General features: G+C 46.4%; 1 protein-coding gene across 5 annotated transcripts in view; it reads right to left on the bottom strand.

Moving 5' to 3' along the window:
- Positions 1-1,831: 1,831 nt before the first annotated feature.
- Positions 1,832-19,951, bottom strand: part of MYO7A (myosin VIIA) — an 82,351-nt gene continuing 64,231 nt past the window's right edge. For all 5 annotated transcript variants that reach the window (XM_079103979.1, XM_079103982.1, XM_079103983.1 and 2 more), the window contains 11 exons: positions 19,418-19,571; positions 18,143-18,298; positions 17,570-17,675; positions 16,383-16,496; positions 15,169-15,256; positions 14,907-15,013; positions 12,582-12,767; positions 12,045-12,161; positions 10,732-10,815; positions 9,483-9,602; positions 1,832-8,900 (listed from right to left, as the gene is read on the bottom strand). In XM_079103979.1, coding sequence (XP_078960105.1) covers positions 8,811-8,900; positions 9,483-9,602; positions 10,732-10,815; positions 12,045-12,161; positions 12,582-12,767; positions 14,907-15,013; positions 15,169-15,256; positions 16,383-16,496; positions 17,570-17,675; positions 18,143-18,298; positions 19,418-19,571 — 1,322 coding nt within the window. In that variant the 3' untranslated portion in view covers positions 1,832-8,810. The remainder of the gene's footprint in view (positions 8,901-9,482; positions 9,603-10,731; positions 10,816-12,044; positions 12,162-12,581; positions 12,768-14,906; positions 15,014-15,168; positions 15,257-16,382; positions 16,497-17,569; positions 17,676-18,142; positions 18,299-19,417; positions 19,572-19,951) is intronic.

The raw sequence follows: 19,951 nt of genomic DNA, 5'->3' as shown, positions 1-19,951 counted from the left end.
TATAAAAATGGTCAATGAATTCTAAAAGAACACAGAAAAACAAGTGAAGGTAGGAAGTCAGTATAGTATATGATGAGAAATTCAATCACTTCACACTGGCAAAGGAAACAATCCAACGAGAAGATAATTAACAGTATGGTCCAAATGCTGGTGCACCTAATTAAAAACATACCATTCAGCTTAAAAACTCAGATAGACTATAATACAATAATACTGGATGGTTTCAACACTGTCTTATCTATACAGAGGTCATCCAGACATAAGCCCAGTAGAAACTTTAAAGACCTAAAAAATAATATAAATTAATGGACTTAACAGATATCTATGGAATATTTTATCCAGCAGCACCTGAATTCACCTTCTTGGCTGCTCATGGAAACTTTTCCAAAAGAGACCATGTTCTAGGCTACAAAGCAACTCAGGAAACACAAAAAATATTGATCTAATCTTGCATCTTATCTGATCATAATGGAATGAAATTAAAAATGTATACCAAAAAAACCTCACAGAAATTATAGAAACACATGGAGATTGAACAATACTCTTTGAAATGAGGAATGATTGATAGAAGTCAGGGAGGAATTTAAAAATTATTAGACTCAGATGAGAATTGTGATAACAAATACCAGAACCTCTGGGACACTAGAAAGTTAGTTCTAAGAGAAAAGTTTATAGCTGTGAGTACCTACATAAGAAAATGAGAAGAACCCAAATAAACAACATAATAATACATCTCAAGACCCTTAAAAAAGAACAAACCAATTCCAAAATGAGAAGAAAGAAATAAGATCAGAGCCAAAATCAGCAAACTCAAGAATAAAAACAAAATGATCAAAAAAAACAAAACAAAACAAAAAAAAGCCCACAAAGGATCAATGAAACAAAGAGTTGGTTCTTTGAAGAGATAAACAAGATTGATGAACCCTTAACCAAACTAACCAAAAGAAAAAGAGAAAAAACAAGTTAATAAAATTAGAGATGAAAAAGAAGAAATCATCACCAATGTCTCACAAATCTAATGAATCATTAGGGATTATTTTGAAAACTTAAAACTCCAATAAAGTGGAAAACCAAGAATAAATGGATACATTTCTAGACACATACAATTTACCAAAATTGAATCAAGAGGACATATGAAACCTAAACAGACTAATAATGAGATAGAAGCAGTAATAAAAAGCTTTCCAACAAATAAAAGCCCAGAACCAAATGGATTCTCATCTGAATTTTACCAATTCTTTAAAGAACTAATGACAATACTTCTCAAATTATTCCACAAAATTAAAGGAATTTGGAATACTTCAAGTTCATTCTATGAAGCCAGTATCACACTCATACCAAAACCAGATAAGGAAACATCAAGGAAAGAAAACTATAGGCCAATATCCCTGATGAACTGAGGTGAAAAAATACTTAATAAAATATTAGTAGATCATGTTCAATAACATATTAAGAAGATTGTCACCACAACCAAGTTGGTTTTATTCCAGAGATGCAAGGATGATTTAATATACACAAAACAATAAACGTAATTCATTACCTGGATAGAATTAAGGACAAAAGTCAGTCATCTCAGTAGATGCAGAGAAGTCATTCGACAAAACTCAGCACCAATTCATGATAAAAAACACTGAAAAAACTAGGGATAGAAGGAACCTACCTTAACATCCTAAAGACTATATGTGAAAAAAACAAAGCCAACCTCATAGTAAATGGGAGAAGACCGAAAATATTTCCTTTAAAATTTGGGACAGGACAAGGATGTCCACTTTGACTACTCCCTATTTAACATAGTGCTAGAAATTCTAGCCAGAGCAATCAGGCAAGAGAAGGAAATAAAAGGGATTAAAAATAGAAAAGGAAGAAGTAAAATTACCACTGTTTGCAGATGATACGATTCTTTACCTAAAGATCCAAAAAATTCCACCAAAAGATAGCTAGAGCTAATATACAAATTTGGCAAAGTAGCAGGTTATAAAATCAACATACAAAAATCAATAGCTTTCTTATATACCAACAGTGAAGCTTCTGAGAAAGAAATTAGGAAAACAATTCCATTCACAATAGACTCAAAAAATAAATAAAATACCTAGGAATAAGTCTAACCAAGGAGGTGAAAGACATCTACAATGAAAATGATGGAACACTAGAGAAAAAAAATTGAAGACCTCAAAAGATGGAAAGACCTCCCATGTTCATGAATAGGCAGAAATAATGTTGTTTAAATTACCTTACTACCAAAAGCAATATACAGGTTCAATGCAATCCCCATCAAAATATCAATGACATTCTTCACAGAACTGACGGGGGAGGAGTCCTAAAATTTAGAAGAGTAAAAGACCCAGAATATCCAAAGCAATTTTAAGCCAAAAAAGTAATGCTGGAGGCATCACAATACCTGACTTAAGTTATACTAAAGCTGTAGTAGCAAAAACTGCATGGTACAGACATAAAAACACACATAGACCAGTAGTACGGAATAGAAGACACAGAGACAAACCCACACGTCTGCAGTCATCTGATCATTGACAAAGATGTTAAAAATATACATTGGAGAACAGACAGCCTTTTAACAAATGGTGCTGGAAAAATTGGTTGTCCATATATGGAAGAATGAAACTAGACCCTTATCTCTCACCCTGCACAAAGATCAACTCAAAATGGATCAAAGACCTAGGAATTAGACCAGAAACTATGTAACTCCTAGAAGAACATACAGAGTCAACACTCCAGCATATAGAATCAGGCAATGACTTTCTCAGGACACCTAAAGCTCAGGAAATAATGCCAAGAATTAATAAATGGGATGGCATCAAATTTAAAAGCTTCTGCACAGTAAAGGAAACAATTATGAAGAGAGATCCCACAGAATTGGAGAAAATTTTTGCTAGCTAATCTTCTGACAGCATTAATATCTAGAATATACAAAGAATTCAAAACACTGTAGACCAAAAATATCCAATAACCCAATTAATAAATGGGCAAAAGAACCAGACACTTCTAAAAAGAAGAAATACGAATGGCCAACAAATATATGAAAAAATGTTCTACATCATTAGCAGTTAGGGAAATGCAAAACAAAACTACACTAAGTTTTCATCTCACACCAGTCATAATTGCAGTCAACAGAATACAAATAATAATAAATGCTGGAGAGAAGGTGGAGAAAAAGGAACACTTATACACTCTTGGTGGGATTATAAATTAGTATGACCACCATGGAACCAGTATGGAGGTTCCTTAAAAGACTAGACATGGAACAACCACATGACCCAGCTATACCACTCCTCAGTATTTAACCTGAAGCATTAAAGTCATCATACTACAGTGATACATGCATACCCATGTTTATAGCAGCACAATTCACAATAGCCAAACTATAGAACCAGTCTTGGTGTCCATTAGTGAATGAATGGATAAAGAAAATGTACACAAAGAAGTTTTATGCATCCATAAAGAAAAATGAAATTGTGGCATTTGCAAGAAAATGGATGGAACTAGAGACCATTATGTTAAGTGAAATAAGTCAAACTCAGGTCAAGGGAGGTATGTTTTCTCTCATATGCAGAAACTAGAGAGAAACAAGGAAAAGAAAAATGGTGGTGTAACTCATGAAAATCAAAGGGAGATCAGTAGAGGAAATGAACCAAAGCTTATAGCCTAGGGGTAGAGCTACACACTATATATCAAGTAAAGTATATAGCATATTAGTTAACTGGCAAGGGCTACGGAAACAAGAAAGGAGAGGACTGAGTGAAGGAGGAAAGGAAATATGAAGGAGGGACAAAGAAGAAAAGATAGGAAAATTGGGAAAAGGAAAATTATAATTTCAGATAAATTGGCCAAGTAGCTCTAATGGAGGACACAACTAGTCATATATATATATATTTTTTCTAACCTATAATAATAATTTTACTGTCCATGTCGTCAATTCTCCTTTAACTCCTCCTTCATACTGCTAAAATAAAAATGCTTCCAAAAACAAACAAAAAAATGGAGTGTCTTTGTCCCTTTTTGCCCTTCTGTCTCTTCCACCATGTGAAGACACAGCATTCTTCCTTTTCAGAGGATGCAGCAAGAAGTACCATTTTTAAAGCAGAGAGCCCTTGCCAAACACCCGAGGCTATAAGCTCTAAGAGGGAAGGGATTCCATTTGTTCTTTTTCCCCATATTTTTTATCGATGCATTATAGTTGTACATAATGATGGAATTTGTCATTGTTACATATTTATACATGCACACAATATAACAATGTAATTTGGCCGATATCACTCCCCAGTACATCCCTCCTCCCTCCCCATCTCCTACTCCTTGGTCCTTTCCTGTACTGGAAAGGAAAGTGAAATATATATAAATAAATTTATTTATTATTTGTGAATAATAAATAAGCATATATATGTGTTTATTTATTTTAGAGAAGAAAAGGGAAGGAAGGAAACTACAGACCAATATCTCTGGTAAACATAAATACAAAATTCTCAAAAAAATTGAATCTGATAGCTCATAAAAAAGATTACAATAGGTTTTTTGTGTCATGCAACCTCATAGCCTACATCATCCTGAATGTGGAAAATAATAATTTTCTCTAAGATCAGGAACAAGACAAGGATATCCACTTCTATGCTCTTGTTCAATATAGCACTGGAAGTCTTAGCTAGAGTAATAAGAGAAGGAAATAAGGGGATGTTTGCTGATGACATGCTTCTATATACAGAAAAACCTACAAACTCCTCCAAAACTGATAAAACACATTCAGTAAGGTTGCAGGACACAAAATCAACTGAAAAATCAGTAGCTTTTTTTAATACCCAATAAAAAAATTGCTGAGAAAAAGATCAAGATATCAGCCCCATTCACAATAGCTACCAAAGTGGGAGGAAACTCACCGAGGAATAAATTTAATCAAGGAAATAAATTACCTCTACAATGAAAATTACAGAACACTGAAAGAAAGTTAAGAGGACACAAAGAAATGGAAAGATATCCCATGTTCATGGATTTAAAGAATTAATATTGTTAAAATGTCCATACAACCCAATCAGTTTACAGATTCAATGCAAATACTATCAAATTACTCATGACATTCTTCAAAGAAAAGAAAAACACTCCTAAAATTTGTGTGGAACCACAAAATACCCCAAATAGTCAGTGCAATCCCAAGCAAAAATAATAGGCTGGAGGGATTATAATACTTGACTTTAAAACATACTACAAATGACAGTAACAAAAACCACATGATGCTTTCATAAAAGCAGTCACATAGACCCGTGGAACAGAAGAGAGAATCCAGAAATAAATCCACATATTTATAGCCAACTGATTTTTCACAAAAGCAAAAAATATATACATCGAAGGAAGTCTCTCCAGCAAATGATGCTGTGAAAACTGTATATCCATTAGCAGAAGAAAGAAACTATATCCCTGTATCACTCACCATATACAAAAACCAACACAAAATAGACCAAAGACAAGACTGAAACCACTAGAAGAAACCATAAGGGAAATGCTTCAGGACATTGGTCTCAGCAAAGAGTTTTTTGGATATGATCACAAAAGCACAGGCACCAAAACCAAAAATTAACAAATGCAACTATATCAAACTAAAAAGCTTCTATATAGCAAAGGAAACTCAACAAAATGAAGAAACAACCTGAAGAATGAGAGAAAAATATTTGCAAATTGTTCATCTGTTAATTGATTAAATTCCAGGATATATTAGGAACTCAAACAACTCGACAGTAAAATGCAAAAATTTTAATTTAAAAATGGGTGAATTACCTGGATAAACATTTCTCAAAAGAGAATATACAATGACCAACAACATGTATGTATATATAATTTTTTTTTTAGTGTTCAATATCACCAATCATCAGGGAAAAGCAAATCAAAACCATAATGAGATATGTCACTCCAGTTAGAATGGCTATTTTCAAAAAGATAAAAAATAACAAATTATTTGCTGGTGAGGATGCAAAGGGAAATTCTCATACTCTGTTGGTGGGAATGCAAATTAGTATAGCCATTATGGAAAACAATATGGAGACGCCTCAAAAAATTAGAACTACTGTGTGATCCATATATCCTGGTAGTAGGTATTAACAATAAAGAGGCATCTGCACTCATGTTTATGGTAGCATTATTCACAAAAACCAAGATAGGGAATCAACCTAGGTGTCCATCAGTGGATGAATGGATAAAGAAAATATGGTGTACATATACAGTGGAATATCATTCGGCCATAAAGAATGAAATTCCATCGACAAGAACAAATTCTGTGCAGCAACATGGATGGAACTGATGTTAAATGAAATAAGTTCAGCAAAGAAAGACAAATACCATAGGTTTTCACTTATATGTTTAAGCTAAAAAGTTAATCTCATAAAAGTAGAGAATACAATAGTGGTTACAGACCCTGGGAAGGATGTGGGGGAAGGAGGGATGGAAAGAGAATGGTTAACCAGTATAGGGGTACAGTTGGATAGGAGGAAAAACTTCGAATGTTCCACAGCACAGTAGGATAAACATGGTTGACAATCAATTGAATATTTCCAAATATCTAGTAGATAGGAATTTGAACATTCTCAGCCAAAAGAAATGATAAATGTTTGAGGTGATAGATATATCAATTGATCTCCTCATTATGCAATGTGACAGACATACTGAAATGTCACACTGAACCCCATAAGTATGTAGTTACTGTCACTCAAATGTTTTTTTAAAAAGGTATGTGAGTTTCCAAATATTAGGGGATTTTCCAGGTATCTTTCTTGGGAAATTGAAACCCATAGGCTCACACATGCTAAATATATCCATAATCTTACCACTAAGCTACACCCTCAGCCCCAACTTCCCCAGACATCTTCGTTATCAATTTCTGACTTAATTATTCCATATTGGAAGCAAATCATCTTATTTTATAAAATGCATAACCTTGAAGCTAGTGTTAGTCCCTCTCTTCTAAGAGTTTCCTTGGTAAACTTTAGCCTCACACAAACTTTTTTGCCCCACACAAAACTGGAGAACCCTCTATAAGCTTACATAAAAGCTTCGAGGTGGAAGAGTAGAGAACAATCTAGGGCTGGGGTGGAGGCCGTTTTAACATTTAGCGAGTTCACAAATAGCAAAAAAAAACCAAAAAAACAAAAACTCAGGAAGTGACACTCTTGAGGAATCAGGCTTTTCTATCTCCCACAGACATTCAGAAAACAGTTTCTACAATAGAAAAACAGTCATGGAAAACTCATGAACTTTTGCCACCTTCTAACCAACCTGAATCAAAAGCCGTCAGATACCTAAACTCCCTCCATTTCACAGCAGTCCTCAAAGAGGAGGCCCTCAAACTACCAGAATCCCTCCAAAGAGAATATTATTTTACCAGGGTTTACCAAAAAGAACATCAAGCCATCCCTGCCCTCCAAAAATGATGCCAATGTCAAACCACCATGTCCACCAAAGGTAACACTGAACCACAAGTACCCATCAAGGAGGAGATTATTTTGCCAGGGCTTGCCAAAAAGAGCTGCAAACCACCAGTGTCTCCTAAGAGGGACGTAAATTCATCAGTGTCTCCCAGGGGTAATGTCAGATAGCTGGGGAGATCAGGAAATAGCACTTCCTGGAGCGTGGTTGGGCACATAGTTGTGGATGACCCAGACACTTCAATGTGTGAGGGTAAGCAGGACCTAGCTCTACTGAAGTATCAAAGACCTTAAGGGCAAATCACAAACACTTCTCACACACTGATGTCTCTAGGCACTCTTCCCAGCCATAGTCCAGGAGATACCCCATCCCAGAATCATCTCTGCCTGAAGCCTCTACCTCCTGACCTACCCCAGTCATGCCCAGAATTAGTTATCTCATCCCAACTGCAAAGCAACATTTTGCAAACATCCACTAGAAAGAAGGATTTAACCCATGACAGCATTATTCTTAGTGTTCTTGAACATGGCTTGATGAGCCAAAGAGAACTTTCTGGCAGGGTTCAAGGACCATTCTGACTTCCCTGGTCCTAGCTAAGACCCAGAAGCTGGTTCTGTTCTAAACCCCCAGCCCATACACACTGAAGTCCCCACATCTCAGACTGATGTCCAGCACTTTCCCCCCAACCCTCCCTTGTGCCATCTGGCCCCTTCAAGACACTTTCATGCATACCTTGAACTCAAGCACTCCAACCCCCAAACCCAGAGCAGCTTGGCCAGGCAGCCACAGACCAAGGAAGCAGCTATACAGGGCACTTTTGCTGGGGTCCCATCCCTCCCTGAGCAAAGACACTATAGGACCAGAGGACAGAATGTGCTTTATGCCCTGAGATGATCAGGAAGATTTTAAAAGGACTCAGCACTCACACTGCAATATACAAAAATTGTCTGTGTTGCTCACCCCAGCCAAGGATGCTGAACTTAGGGGAAGTGACCTAGTCCCTTGAGCTTCAGAGTATCCTATTCAATGCCTTGGTTTGGTTATTCCCAGTATGGAGAACTCAACTCCTGTGTCCCCACAGTACACAGAAAGTCAAAGGTGGCCACGTGATATATCAGACTGAAGAGAGGCATTGAAGGAGCATAGGCTCTTCCACTGGGAAGACCACAGCAAGCTAGGATGAGAGCCAACATAGGCGCCGTGGGCAGGTGGAGGGAGGTTGACCTCACTGGGAGATAGGTCAGAGCCCCAGTCGGCGTGGTCTGCAGTAGGTGGCTGGCCCAGGCTCCATGCCTGGATGGCAAAGGTCCTCCCCAGCCGCAGGGGTAATTGATGGGCCTGAACCAGCTGCTCCCTGGAGGGCAGGCTCAGAGCCAGCCTCCTTGCACTGTTTACTTGCCACTTCTGGAGCCCCGCTGCTTGCTCATGGCTGTGAGCATCTGGCTAATGTAGGAGGTGAGGAGGTCATCCATCTTGTAGCCCTGGAAGCAGGGGTGAGAAATAAGCAGAACACAAAGTGGAACAAGGCCAGCCACTTAGACCCAGACATAGCTCCTAGGACACTCTGAAGTGGACAGAACCCAGGACCAAGGCAAATCCTGTCTCACTCAGCATTCAGTCTCCCTCTACACAATTGAGGGTTTGGGTTCATCCATCCAGATGACTAAGCTGTATGATCCCACGTTAAGCACCTAGCCTATGGTCCTTCACATCCTGGATCCACCCTCCAGGGGTGACTTTAAAGGCTGCCAGTGGAGCTATCCCTTGAAAGTCTGAGTGTAGTCCAGAGGCCTCAGAGCTAACGGTTCTACTACAAGCTACAACTACAGGCTCAATCCCCAGATGCCGAAAAAGTAGTTGTTGAATGAGGGATCTATTCCTCAGCCCCAGATTAAGACCCCTGCCCAGGTTTAAGCTAGCCTCAAACTGACCTGACAACCCCAACCTGATCCTTGACCCTGCCCCAGGCCACCCCACACACTCCTGTTGTAGGATTTGGGAGGTTGGCTGAAGCTGCAAGAGAGACAGGGACGCACGCCAGGCTGTCAAGGAAAAGTTCTCACCAGTGATGTCTCACAGAGCAGTTTGCTCCCGCGCACCAGGTTCCCAATGGTGATGTGGAAGTAGGTGTTGCCACTGCTCCAGTTGGAGATCTTGGTGAAGGGGTGAGTAGTCAAGATGTCCTGGGGGAGCAGAAGGGCGTAAAGCTGCAGAGCATGGACTTCACCAGCTTTGCTGTCCCTGGGTCCAGTCCATAGACACCCTTTCACAGAAGGCCTGAGGCCCTCAAAGAGGGCCAGCTTTGCATGAAGCTGCTGTGAGAAGCAGGTGCTTGGCCCCCATGCCTTGGTTTGGACCAACTAGCTAGACACCCAGGGAAATCTGGGAAGTTGTTGGACACCTGGAGCCAAAATGAGAAATGGGCAATTTGAGGGAACTGACACTGTGGGCCTGGTTGAGATGGCCAGGGAGAGTGTGAGGAAGGAACCAAAAAGAAAACAGGATGGAGTTTGGGGAAACACTGTATCCATGGGTTGAGTAGGGAAACCCACAAAAGTATCTGAGAAAAACGGACCGAGAAAGGAGAACTGGAAGTGTGTGGTACATGAAGCCAAGGAAGAAAATGGTCGTTAGTGTTCTTCACCAACTCTCTCGGTGTACCCTTTCTGGGGACATGGTAGGACTGTGCTTCCTGGCCCTGGGGCAGGACCACTCTGACCCATATACACGCATTTACCCCAACACAGGTTATCATCCTGACCAATATGGGCAGAGAACATTTTGGAAGAAGGAGCATTTTGCAGCATCCAATGATGCTGAGAAGCAAGGTACTAAAAGGAGTTAATGGGATTTAGTAGCAAGAATTTTGAAATACCAGTGATTTGTGAGGCTGAGGCAGGAAAATTGCAAGTTCAAGGCCAGCCTGGGCAACTTAGGAGGACCCTGTCTTAAAATTAAAAGACCTGAGGATGTAACTTGGTGGAAGAGTGCTTGCCCCAGTTTGCACAAGGCCCTAGGTTCAATCCCCAATACCACACAAACAAACAAACAAACAACAACAAAAAAAACCTGTTAGTAACTCCAGGACTCTAGGAGAGCAATTTTGGTGGAGAGCAATTTTGGTGGAGTAAATGAGGGGTAAGGTGTAGACAAGGCAATCACAGACAACCAACCTTTCAAGACCTTCAACCTTTCAAGTGGTGAGTGGTGCCGGTGAGTTGGGCAGAGGCTCGTGTCTGGGACTTTGGTTAATGGTGCAGGCAAAGCAGCTCCCTGCCCCACACCTGCTTGCTTGCTCTTGTCCCTGCTCACCTTGGTTCTGGGATCAATGAGGCTGACCCCATACTTGTTGATAGCAATTAAGAGGATCTCAGGGAAGTTTGGCTCTGTAGTTTGCTAGAAAAGAAAGATGGGAAACCATCATATGGAGATCCAGAACAGGAAAAGCATGGAGATAGGAAAGGCGCTGTCCCCAGCTGGAATAAAGTCACACCTGGTCTGCTACTTAGTGGCAGGGGTACAGAGGTGCTGATGGCCCTGCCATGACCTTGTGATTTCTCCTGCTGCCAGGCCCCCAGTTGTGCCCCCAATATCCCTTCAAGTGTCCCCAGCAGGGATTTCATCCCTTCTCCCTTAGCTCTCTAGGAGTCTTTGTTATGTCCTCCTCTCCTTCTCTCAGCCCCAAAGGATCCTTTTTTTTTAATGCTGGGATTGAACCCAGGTGCACTTTACGGGTGATCTATATTCCCAGCCCTTCTTATTTTATTTTTAGACAGGGCCTTGCTAAATTGTCCAGGCTGGTCTCAAACTTGTAATCCTCCTGCCCCAGCCTCCTCAGTCACTAGGATTATAGGGTGCCAGTGCACCCAGCAAGGTCTCCCATCTTTAAAAAGCCCTCCTTGAACCTTCTGCCTGCCTCCAGCTCCCACCTGCCCCTCTGCTCCTTGCGCAGCCAAGCTTCTCCAGAGCCTCCATCCTAGGTGTGTGGCAGGGTCATCCCCACACCTTCTCTCACCAGCCTTTTCACCATTCTTCTGCTTCTGCTGATAACCCTCAGCTCCCTCCTCCACCCTGTGACCAGAGGGGCCACCTGGCATGGCATCCCTGTTCGAAACCCTTCAAACCCACTCCCCCTGCAGGAGGAAACCCAGCCACCTTGCCCCTCACTGCAGTCTGCTCACCTACACCCGGCTACACGTGGCCCCTTGCATTTCCTGCCCAGACCTGAACTTCTAGACCTTTGCCCAGGTGAGCTGCTTGCTAGAAGCACTCTCCCCCAGGCCTCCCTAGAAAGGTCGGGAGCCTCCTCCAGGAAGCCTCCCCAGGCCTCCTCTCCGTCTGGGTAGGGCTTCCCCAGCTCTGCCACCGAGGCAAGCGTTCCACACAAGCACAGCACAGTCCACCCTCCATTACTCTGGCCTGCCTTCCCTTCCAGGCTGCGCTGGTCCCTCTGTCCTCAGGGTTGAACACTAGCCACGAAGTGTAGCTGGCTCAAGGCTGAGGGTACATCCCTCCTTTCCCTGCCAGGGTCGTGTCCAAAACCATCACCACTTCCCTCAGGCCTGGGGAAGAGTCTTGTCCCCTTCTTCACCCTCTTCCTCTCTAAGGAACACCCTGTGGCATACCTTCACCTCAAAGAAGGCGGAGCCGAAGGTGGGCCACTTGAAGATGAGCCTCAGGAAGGCCAGCTTGGCCTCTTCCTTGGATTTCCCTGCGTGTTTGTTGAAGTAGGCAACGATGGACTGCAGGGAGAGCGGGGTCAGTGCAGGCGGCTCACAGACCCCACCTCCTGCCCACTTCTGCCATCAGCACTGTCAGGACCACAAGTGGGACAGACAGTGCTGGGAGCCGCTGGGGTTTCCCCATTATCCCAGCTCATGGACTTTTGATCTCCCTCCTCTCCCCAAGGCAGGCAGGCCAGAGGGTATCAAATAAAATCAGGTCACCCTGGTCACCGGTACAGGGCAAGTTACTACCACAGGGCCACTGTATCCTTTCCTTGGAAGATGAGAGAAGAGGCAGACTGGAGGGTGCCTTATCACATACAGGAGCCATGAGAGGCACTCCCCGAGGGTGTTGGCCAGCATCTGCTAACTTGCCCCCTGGGGTACCCAGAGACCACTTCAGGGCTCTCCCATTCTCCCTGCCAGCTCCATGCTCACCCGCTTCCAGTCATCAGGTGAGATCTGCCGGATGAGGTCCTGGGGCACCAACTCCCTCAGCAGCTTTGGGATACTAGGGAAGTAGGACTTGTCCTCCTCGAACTTGACCCTGTAGATCAGGGCCCCCAACTGCAGCACCTCCTCCCGTGTACACTTGTGGTAGCCTCGGAGATACTTGGGTAGCTCCTGCCAGAGACAGAGCAGGTCACAGGCATGGAGGGATCTGGAGGAAGTGGGCTCCTTCCCCACTCGCCCAAGAAGGGGGCCTCCTGCCTTAACCCCATATTTGGACCCACTATTTCTCCAGCCTCCGCTGATCTCGCTTCCCTAGGGGAGATGTCATAGGACAGGGAAATAGCAAGTGTGCCTGCAGATTCAGGACTGTAGAGTTTGGAAGCACAGCCATGTGCCCCATTTCCCCACCAACAGTCCAATGAAGTGAGCCCACCTGTTTCAAAAGTGAAGTTCAGGGTGACCAGCTGGTGAACCTGAGACTCCCACAGCACTCCTCTCTGGGCCTGTCCTCCCTTAGAAGAGCCAGTAGGTCTGGCCTCTCCCTATCGTATTCCCTTGGGCCTGATTGGTTTCTGCAGCAGCACCAGCCCTACCACTTGAACTTCCAGAACCAGAACCAGAGCATCTGAGGAGGGAGAGTGGACCAAAAACTGAGATGCAGCCCCTGAAGGGCCAGCACTGCCCACCACACCTGGAGCCATAGGACTGTCTTCTCCGCTGTGGGAAGGGCAGTGGAAATGCTCTGCAGATCAGAGATGCCTTGATCACCATCTGTCCACTTCCCCTCCCACCCACCCTCCTAACATCTGCTCACCCATCCACCACTCATCCATTTATGGGTCTACCTATCTACACAGCCACCATCCTATCCATTTCTCCATCTGTCCATCCATCCACCTACCAATATCCACCCATAGATTCATTCAGCACTCATCCTTTCACCCATCCATTCACCGAGTCCCTGACTCACCTCTGCAGCCACCCACCAACCCACAAGCACTTGGTAAGCACCTGCTGCGAGTCAGGTCCTTTAAGCAACAACACACCCTCCCTACTCTGGTGGAACTTGTAGTCTCAAGGCAAGAACAGACCTTAATAATCGATGTATATTTATAATCTTTGAAGGTACTGTCCACAGTGCTAGGAGAACATATAAAAAGGTGACATGATCCCACCTTGGGGACAGGGAATTCTTCAAGCAAAGACATCTGAAAGCTCAGTTGGTAAGGGGAGGGATTGAGGGAAGAGTATCCCAGAGAGGATGCTGTTACAAAGGCCCTGGTACACCTGAGAATCTGAAAAACTGTAGCTGCCATGAACTGAGCCAAGGGGAGCCAAGTACCAGAGGAGGCACCACCATGCAGGGTCAAGAGCAACAGGAAGCCCCTGGAGAGGACCAATGGGGGAGATGAGGGAGAGGGGTTGCCACCATCCAAAGGAAGGAGGGTGGTGATGGACCCAGGTTGGCAGGGTGATGCTGGGAAGGCCTGGAGGGCGTTAGAGATGCTCAGGAGGTAAAATCCTTAGGAGGTGATTCAGAATGTAGGAGACAGGCAGTGGGAGATGTGAAGGCTGACTCTTGGGTTCACATGTTGGTGGAACTGGCGGGGTGGGAGAGGCAGAGGCCAGGTGTGAATGAGGGCGGCCCTGAACCCCAGGCAGCGTGCTCTCCACCATGGTGACCCCCCACCTCACCTTCTAGCATCCCGGTTTGTCTCTCCCACAGAAGGGTAAGCAGACTGCAGCCCAGAAGAGAGCACTGAACTGCAATCACAGAGACCTGGAATCAAGCCCCAGTTCTATCCTCTGTGTAACCTTAACTACATCACTTGGCCTCTTTGAGTCTCTTTCTTTCTCTATAAAATAGAAACAACATGCCTCCTGGGGTTAACTGGAAAGACAGGGGTGAAAGGTGCCAGATGATAACAGAGCTCAACACGCAAGCTCTCCTCCTGACTTCCTGCATGCCTGTGCCAGAAAACGTCTGCAGACTTGCACAGAGGCATTGGATGTGCTCAGCTGTAGCAGCAGAATCTTGAATTCAGAGGGCAGCCAGGCACTAAAGGAGGGGCCTGAACAAGCAGGGACTGGGAGCTCAGAGGAAGAGTGACCGAGCCAAGAAGGCTAAAAGATCAGGAGAGAGAAGGATCTGAAGTCTGGCCACGCCCTGGGCCCAGGGGTCCCAGGAGTCCCTTCAAGGCCAGCTGCTACAGGCCCCTCACCTGGCAAGGACAGCAGGGCTCTGCTTCACAAAGTACAGCCAAACTGGTAGCACCGTAGCAGCAGGAGCAGAGGCCCTGGCCAGCTCACCTGGTAATAGTGGAAGATGGAATCGGCCATGGGGTCCTTGCCTGGCACTGTTGTGGTCCACAGCTTCTTCATGAAGAACACCTGGTAGGTGAGCGAGGGCACGATTCCTGCAGCACAGGGCAGCCAGTCGCCCTGAGTCCCAGCACTGAAGGTACCAGCCCTGGCCCTTGCTCAGGTCCCACCCAGTGCGCCTCACACCACAGTCCTGAGCAGCACCTGCCCTCTCCAGGACTCAGATGATCCCAGGACCCAGCCTCATTACCATCCTTGATGGGCCGTGCTTTCTTTATCCAGTCTGTCAGGTGGCGAACAAAGTCAAAGAAGAAGTCATTCTCCGGGACGCTGATGACCTAGGGACGTGGCCATTGTAGTCCATTCATTTTAGTTAAAGCAATACTGCCTTTTCTCACTTTCCTAAGGCCCCTTATCCAGAAAAATTCCACTCCCTGCATCAGCCCTCCCCTGCCCTGACTGTCTATTAAGCATCTTAAGAACACAGCCCTCTTCCTGCCAAATGACACTCATTCCATTCAGTGCCTAGGACCGAAGGCTGCCCTAGGCCCAGGGGAAAATGGCACAAGTGAGGCCCAGTCCCCCTGCCTTGGACCTTCCAGCTTCTCCCACAGGCTCTGAGCTCCCTGGGTGCAGGACCTCATGAGGGTCATCTCTGGGTCCTCAGTGTCTGGCTCATGGACAGTCACGAGGTGAGAAAATAAATGTGGATATATATAGATCCATCAGTGATCAACAGGAGAGGCCCCCAACTCTGCCTGAGATGGTCAGGAAGTCTTCCCATGGAAGAGGCTTTACAGCTGGATCTGGAAGACCTCCAAGGACAGAGTTGGAGGGATGTGAGCTTTGCACTGGATCTGAGTTCCTGATATGTGACCTTGGATAAGTTACTTAACCTCTCTGAACTCTAGTTCTGTGATCTATTAACTTATTTTTTCCCATCATCCCAAATGAGGAACACCTGTAAAAATTTTTAATATGTAATTATATTATAAAATTATACTACTTAAAGTTGATTTATATTAATTATAATTATGTGTAGGCTCTAGATTATGATTTTAATGAGCATGTGTCAATTTTGTTGAAATATTTGCAGAATTGAAAATTGGAGATGTCATGGGTTAAATGGGGATAATCATACTGCTCTTCGAGTGTTAGCTCAGTGGTTAATGGGCCTTTTCATGGCAGCTGAAGGACCACTCAGAGCAAATCCTCAAAGTACATGGGAGGCACCTGGTGTGTCCAAAATATAGAATTCCTGGGCAGATGGCTCCCCAAAGGGTCTGAGGCCACGTGCAATGGCTCTGAGGGAGACTGGGGCAGCTGGTCTTTGTAAAGGGAGGCTGCAGGGATGTAAGAAGGAGCGGGCAGAATCAGACACCTCCCCGCCATAAGTTCCTGTGGCCCAAGAAAATCTCACAACATTTGGGCAGGCCAGTGGCAGGAAGAGAGCCAAAGACCCACCTTGTCTGCAATCTTGACAAAGAGGCTGAATCCCTCGGAGGACTTGAGGAGCAGCCGGGTAGCAATGTTCTGGCAGAAGTCCTTGGCCTTGGTGCTAGACTCCACCTCAAAGGCCTGAGAGAGGAGTGCTCACTGAGCCCCTGCAGAGCAGGGCCCTTCCTCAGGGCCTGGCCTCCCTGGTGCCTCTCTGGCTGCCCCTCTAGACCAAGCCCCGCCCTCTTCAGGGCATCCCTGGGGGTCCAGAGCTGGACATGGCATTTAAGCAATGGAAAAAGCAACTCCTTTTTGGGTCCCTGACACTCTGAGCAGGACTTGGACTTTCTGTGGCCTCCTAGCCCAGGCCTGGCTGCATAAGCATGAGGGACAATAGAGCCAAGGCCTCAAGAACAGGGTGATGGACAGGAGAGAACCAAGGAAGAGGGAAGGCAGCCAGGAGGGGTGAGCAGACTAGAGAGTCTGGCAAAGTTCAGATGGAGGCAGGAGAGGGGTTTGGGGATGGCTTCCACTAGAGGAGACAGACAGGAAAGGATTTTAGGAATCTTTTCAGTCCTTGCCCCTAGAACCCTCTTGTAGCGTTTCTGAGTCTCTAGTCTCTAATTTCAGACAAATTTTAAAACTTCTCTTCAAACTTAAAAATTTAGACATTGCACTCAAGTTCATCTGAATGAGACCTTTTCTGAGACAGAGCAGGGAGAGGGATCTTGAGACAGCCTGACTATGGATGTGACAACGGGTCCTTTGGAAGACAGGACTGAGGTGGAGGGAACCCCAACCACATGTGAGGGGGCAAGAAGGAGCTTGGGGTTCTGCCTGCAGGAAAGTGGGCTCAGGGTAATAGGGGAGTCCTAGAGCTGGGGCCAGCCTGGTCTTATGCCCAGGAACAAAGCTGGGACCAGGGAAGTGGCCAGCTAGGGTCCAGCTCAGCAGGAGAGAGTTTTCTCCAAGGCAGCTTCTCCTCAGAAGGAGGGACAGGGAACTAGGGGGAAGCCTTCTCCAAGGAACAGCTGGGAACCAGGGGACTTTTACCCCGGGATCTGTGATATTTGAACTGAGCCTTGACTCCACCAAGGTGCAGGAGGATCAGGTGGCTGATGTTAGGGTGGCAGGTGAGGGGTCAGGGCCACCTTGTGTCAGCCGAGGGAACCCCACCCTCTCGGGGGACCAGACCCAGAGGCAGGGGCCCTCACCTCATCAGTGTCATCAGGGAAGTAGACTTTGTGAAAAATCTGGGTGGTCTTGTGCTGGATGGCCTCCACCTCCACCAGGTGCGGAGGGTATTTCCGGGACCCATTTCTGAAAATGGGGCAGGGAAGGGTTAGGTCCTCAGGGACCATGGGAACCAGGGAACAGAGGAAACTTCGAAGACAAACCCAGTCTGACCCGCCTCACTTCCTATAGCAGGACCAGCCTTAACTTCTTAGATTCTTAGGTTCCTTGTCTGGGAAATGTGATAACAGTGCCCAGGTGGCACAGGGCTTTAGAGGGAGCAAACAAAGTGAAGCCAGCGGGCTTTGTAGGGTCTTGAGGGTGGCCCAGGTGTGCATGTGTGCCCAGTGCACTTGAAGGGATGCGCCAAGCACCCCTGAGCCACCAGACTCCCAAACTGTCGAGAATGTGACTGTGTGGCTAGCATCCCAGGAGCTCAGAAACAGGTCCCCACAGCTGTGTGGTCATCCTCATCCTTAAGGGGCTTATCCATGAACCCAATGTGGCCAAGGACCAACTCAGTGCCCACTCCTTGCCCCTGGCAGCCGCTGTACCTCAGGGCTTTCTGGAGGCGCTGCAGGCAGTCGATGGCCAGCGGGCAGTGCTTGCGGGACTGCAGGAAGCGCTGAACGTGGGGCAGGAGGATGTTGCTAGGTGGGAAGAGGCCGGTGCAGAGCCAGAGCAGCTCCCAGCCCCGCTCCTCGCTGTACCTGTGGGAGGAGGCCTCGTGGGAGTCACAGGGACCTGTGTGATCCCAGGGCCACACCCCTCAGTTCCTCATCCCAAGAATAAGTACGGCTCACGTCCCTGACAGCTGGACTCAAATAGTGCTACTGAGGATGTGGCCGCCCACCCACACCAGCCTGGATCAGGTGCCCCTGCCAGAGTGCAAACCCACTGCTGCCAGGCACGCTGCTTGAGGCAGCCAAGGTTTCACTTTCACAGCAAGACTTTCCCCAGGAAGGAGGAAGCATGATTTACATCCGGGCAGAGCTCTGGACTCGCCATACTGTGAATCCACTGAGTTAGGCCAGCCCCCTGCTTGGGCCTGAGGTGGGAAGTTTGGAGGGCGTCTAGCAAGGAGGTGGCACTTGATCTGGGCTTTGAAGGATGAAGCACATTCTGACAGGCAAAGAAAGGAACGGAAAGCTTTCCTGCCAGCGGGGCCCAGTGTGTGCAAAGGTCAGGCAGTGTGACAAGGTCTGTGGTTCCAGAGTGAATTTGTGCAAGAGATGTAGAGAGTGAGGAAGCTGGGGAGGAAAGTGGGTGGGGTGATGGAATAGGGGGGAGCTTTCCTCAGTCTCTGAGGAAGAACGTGCCTGACTTCTCTCTCCTGCCTCTGGCTGGCCCAGTGGGGAGGAAATGACAGCCTCTGGGGCTACCAACCCCCACTGATGAGTGCTTTCAGCCAGAGCTTCCAACTGACAGCCGCTCAGCTGGAGTCAGGCCAGGACATTAGCTAAACCTGAGGTCCAGCCGTCCCTGGATCCCCTGTGGCCTGTAGGCCTGGGCAAAACTGTCCACAAGAGGCTCACACAGGCTGCTAGAAGCAGCAGTTGGAGGAGCTGGTGCCGATCAACACAGAGGACAGACCAGAAGGGGTACAGCCACCACTCCCCCACCTTCTTCCTTTCTCATTTTTTGCAGTGCTAGGGGCGAACCCAGGGCCTCCAGCACACCAGGCAAGTGCTATGCCACTGGGCTAAACCCCCAGTCCCTACCTCTTGGTTCTTGAGGATTGACCCTGGGCTGCAGGCCAAGCTAAGCTGAGTGGCCAGAGAGCCAGTGTCCAGGCAGAGCAGCACTGCCCACCTCCAACACCCGCTCACCTGATGTGGTTGTCCGTCAGCTGCTTCAGGATCTGCACATATGCCTCATCCTTGAGGGGCTCAGCCTTCAGAGCCCCCTCAAAGATCTGGTCTGTGAGCTCATTGACAGAGCGCATCCTCTTGGATGGGTAGTCACCCATGTACTTGAGAACTGGTGGGGATTGTCAAGGAAGGACTTGTGGACTGTGTGGGGCACACGCTGGCCTGGGAGGTAGAAGGCCACACTTCCCCTGACCCCGGCTCACAGGCCACCCTGCCTCAGTCCCCAACCCCACATTCCAAGTCCTCACAGAAGCCAGGATGGACTTCCTAAATCACCAGTCTGGCTGTCCCATCCCCTGTCCAGGGGTTCCTCCTGGTCTCGGGACACAGCTCAAATTTCTAAACAGGGCTTGGGACCCTCTCCTTAGTCAGCCCACCTGTACCTTCCAGATGCACTGAGTTACCCTGTGCCCTCTTTGGGGCCTTAGGACTTTTGTGCATGCCGTTCCCTCTGGCTGGGATGCTCCCCTCCCGTCTCCCCTTGGCCTGCTA

The sequence above is a fragment of the Sciurus vulgaris genome, assembly GCF_902686455.1.
Source record: "Sciurus vulgaris genome assembly, chromosome: 11".
NCBI lineage: Eukaryota > Metazoa > Chordata > Mammalia > Rodentia > Sciuridae > Sciurus > Sciurus vulgaris.
Note: the sequence above shows the minus strand (reverse complement) of the source record. Positions and strands in the feature narration are given on the sequence as shown.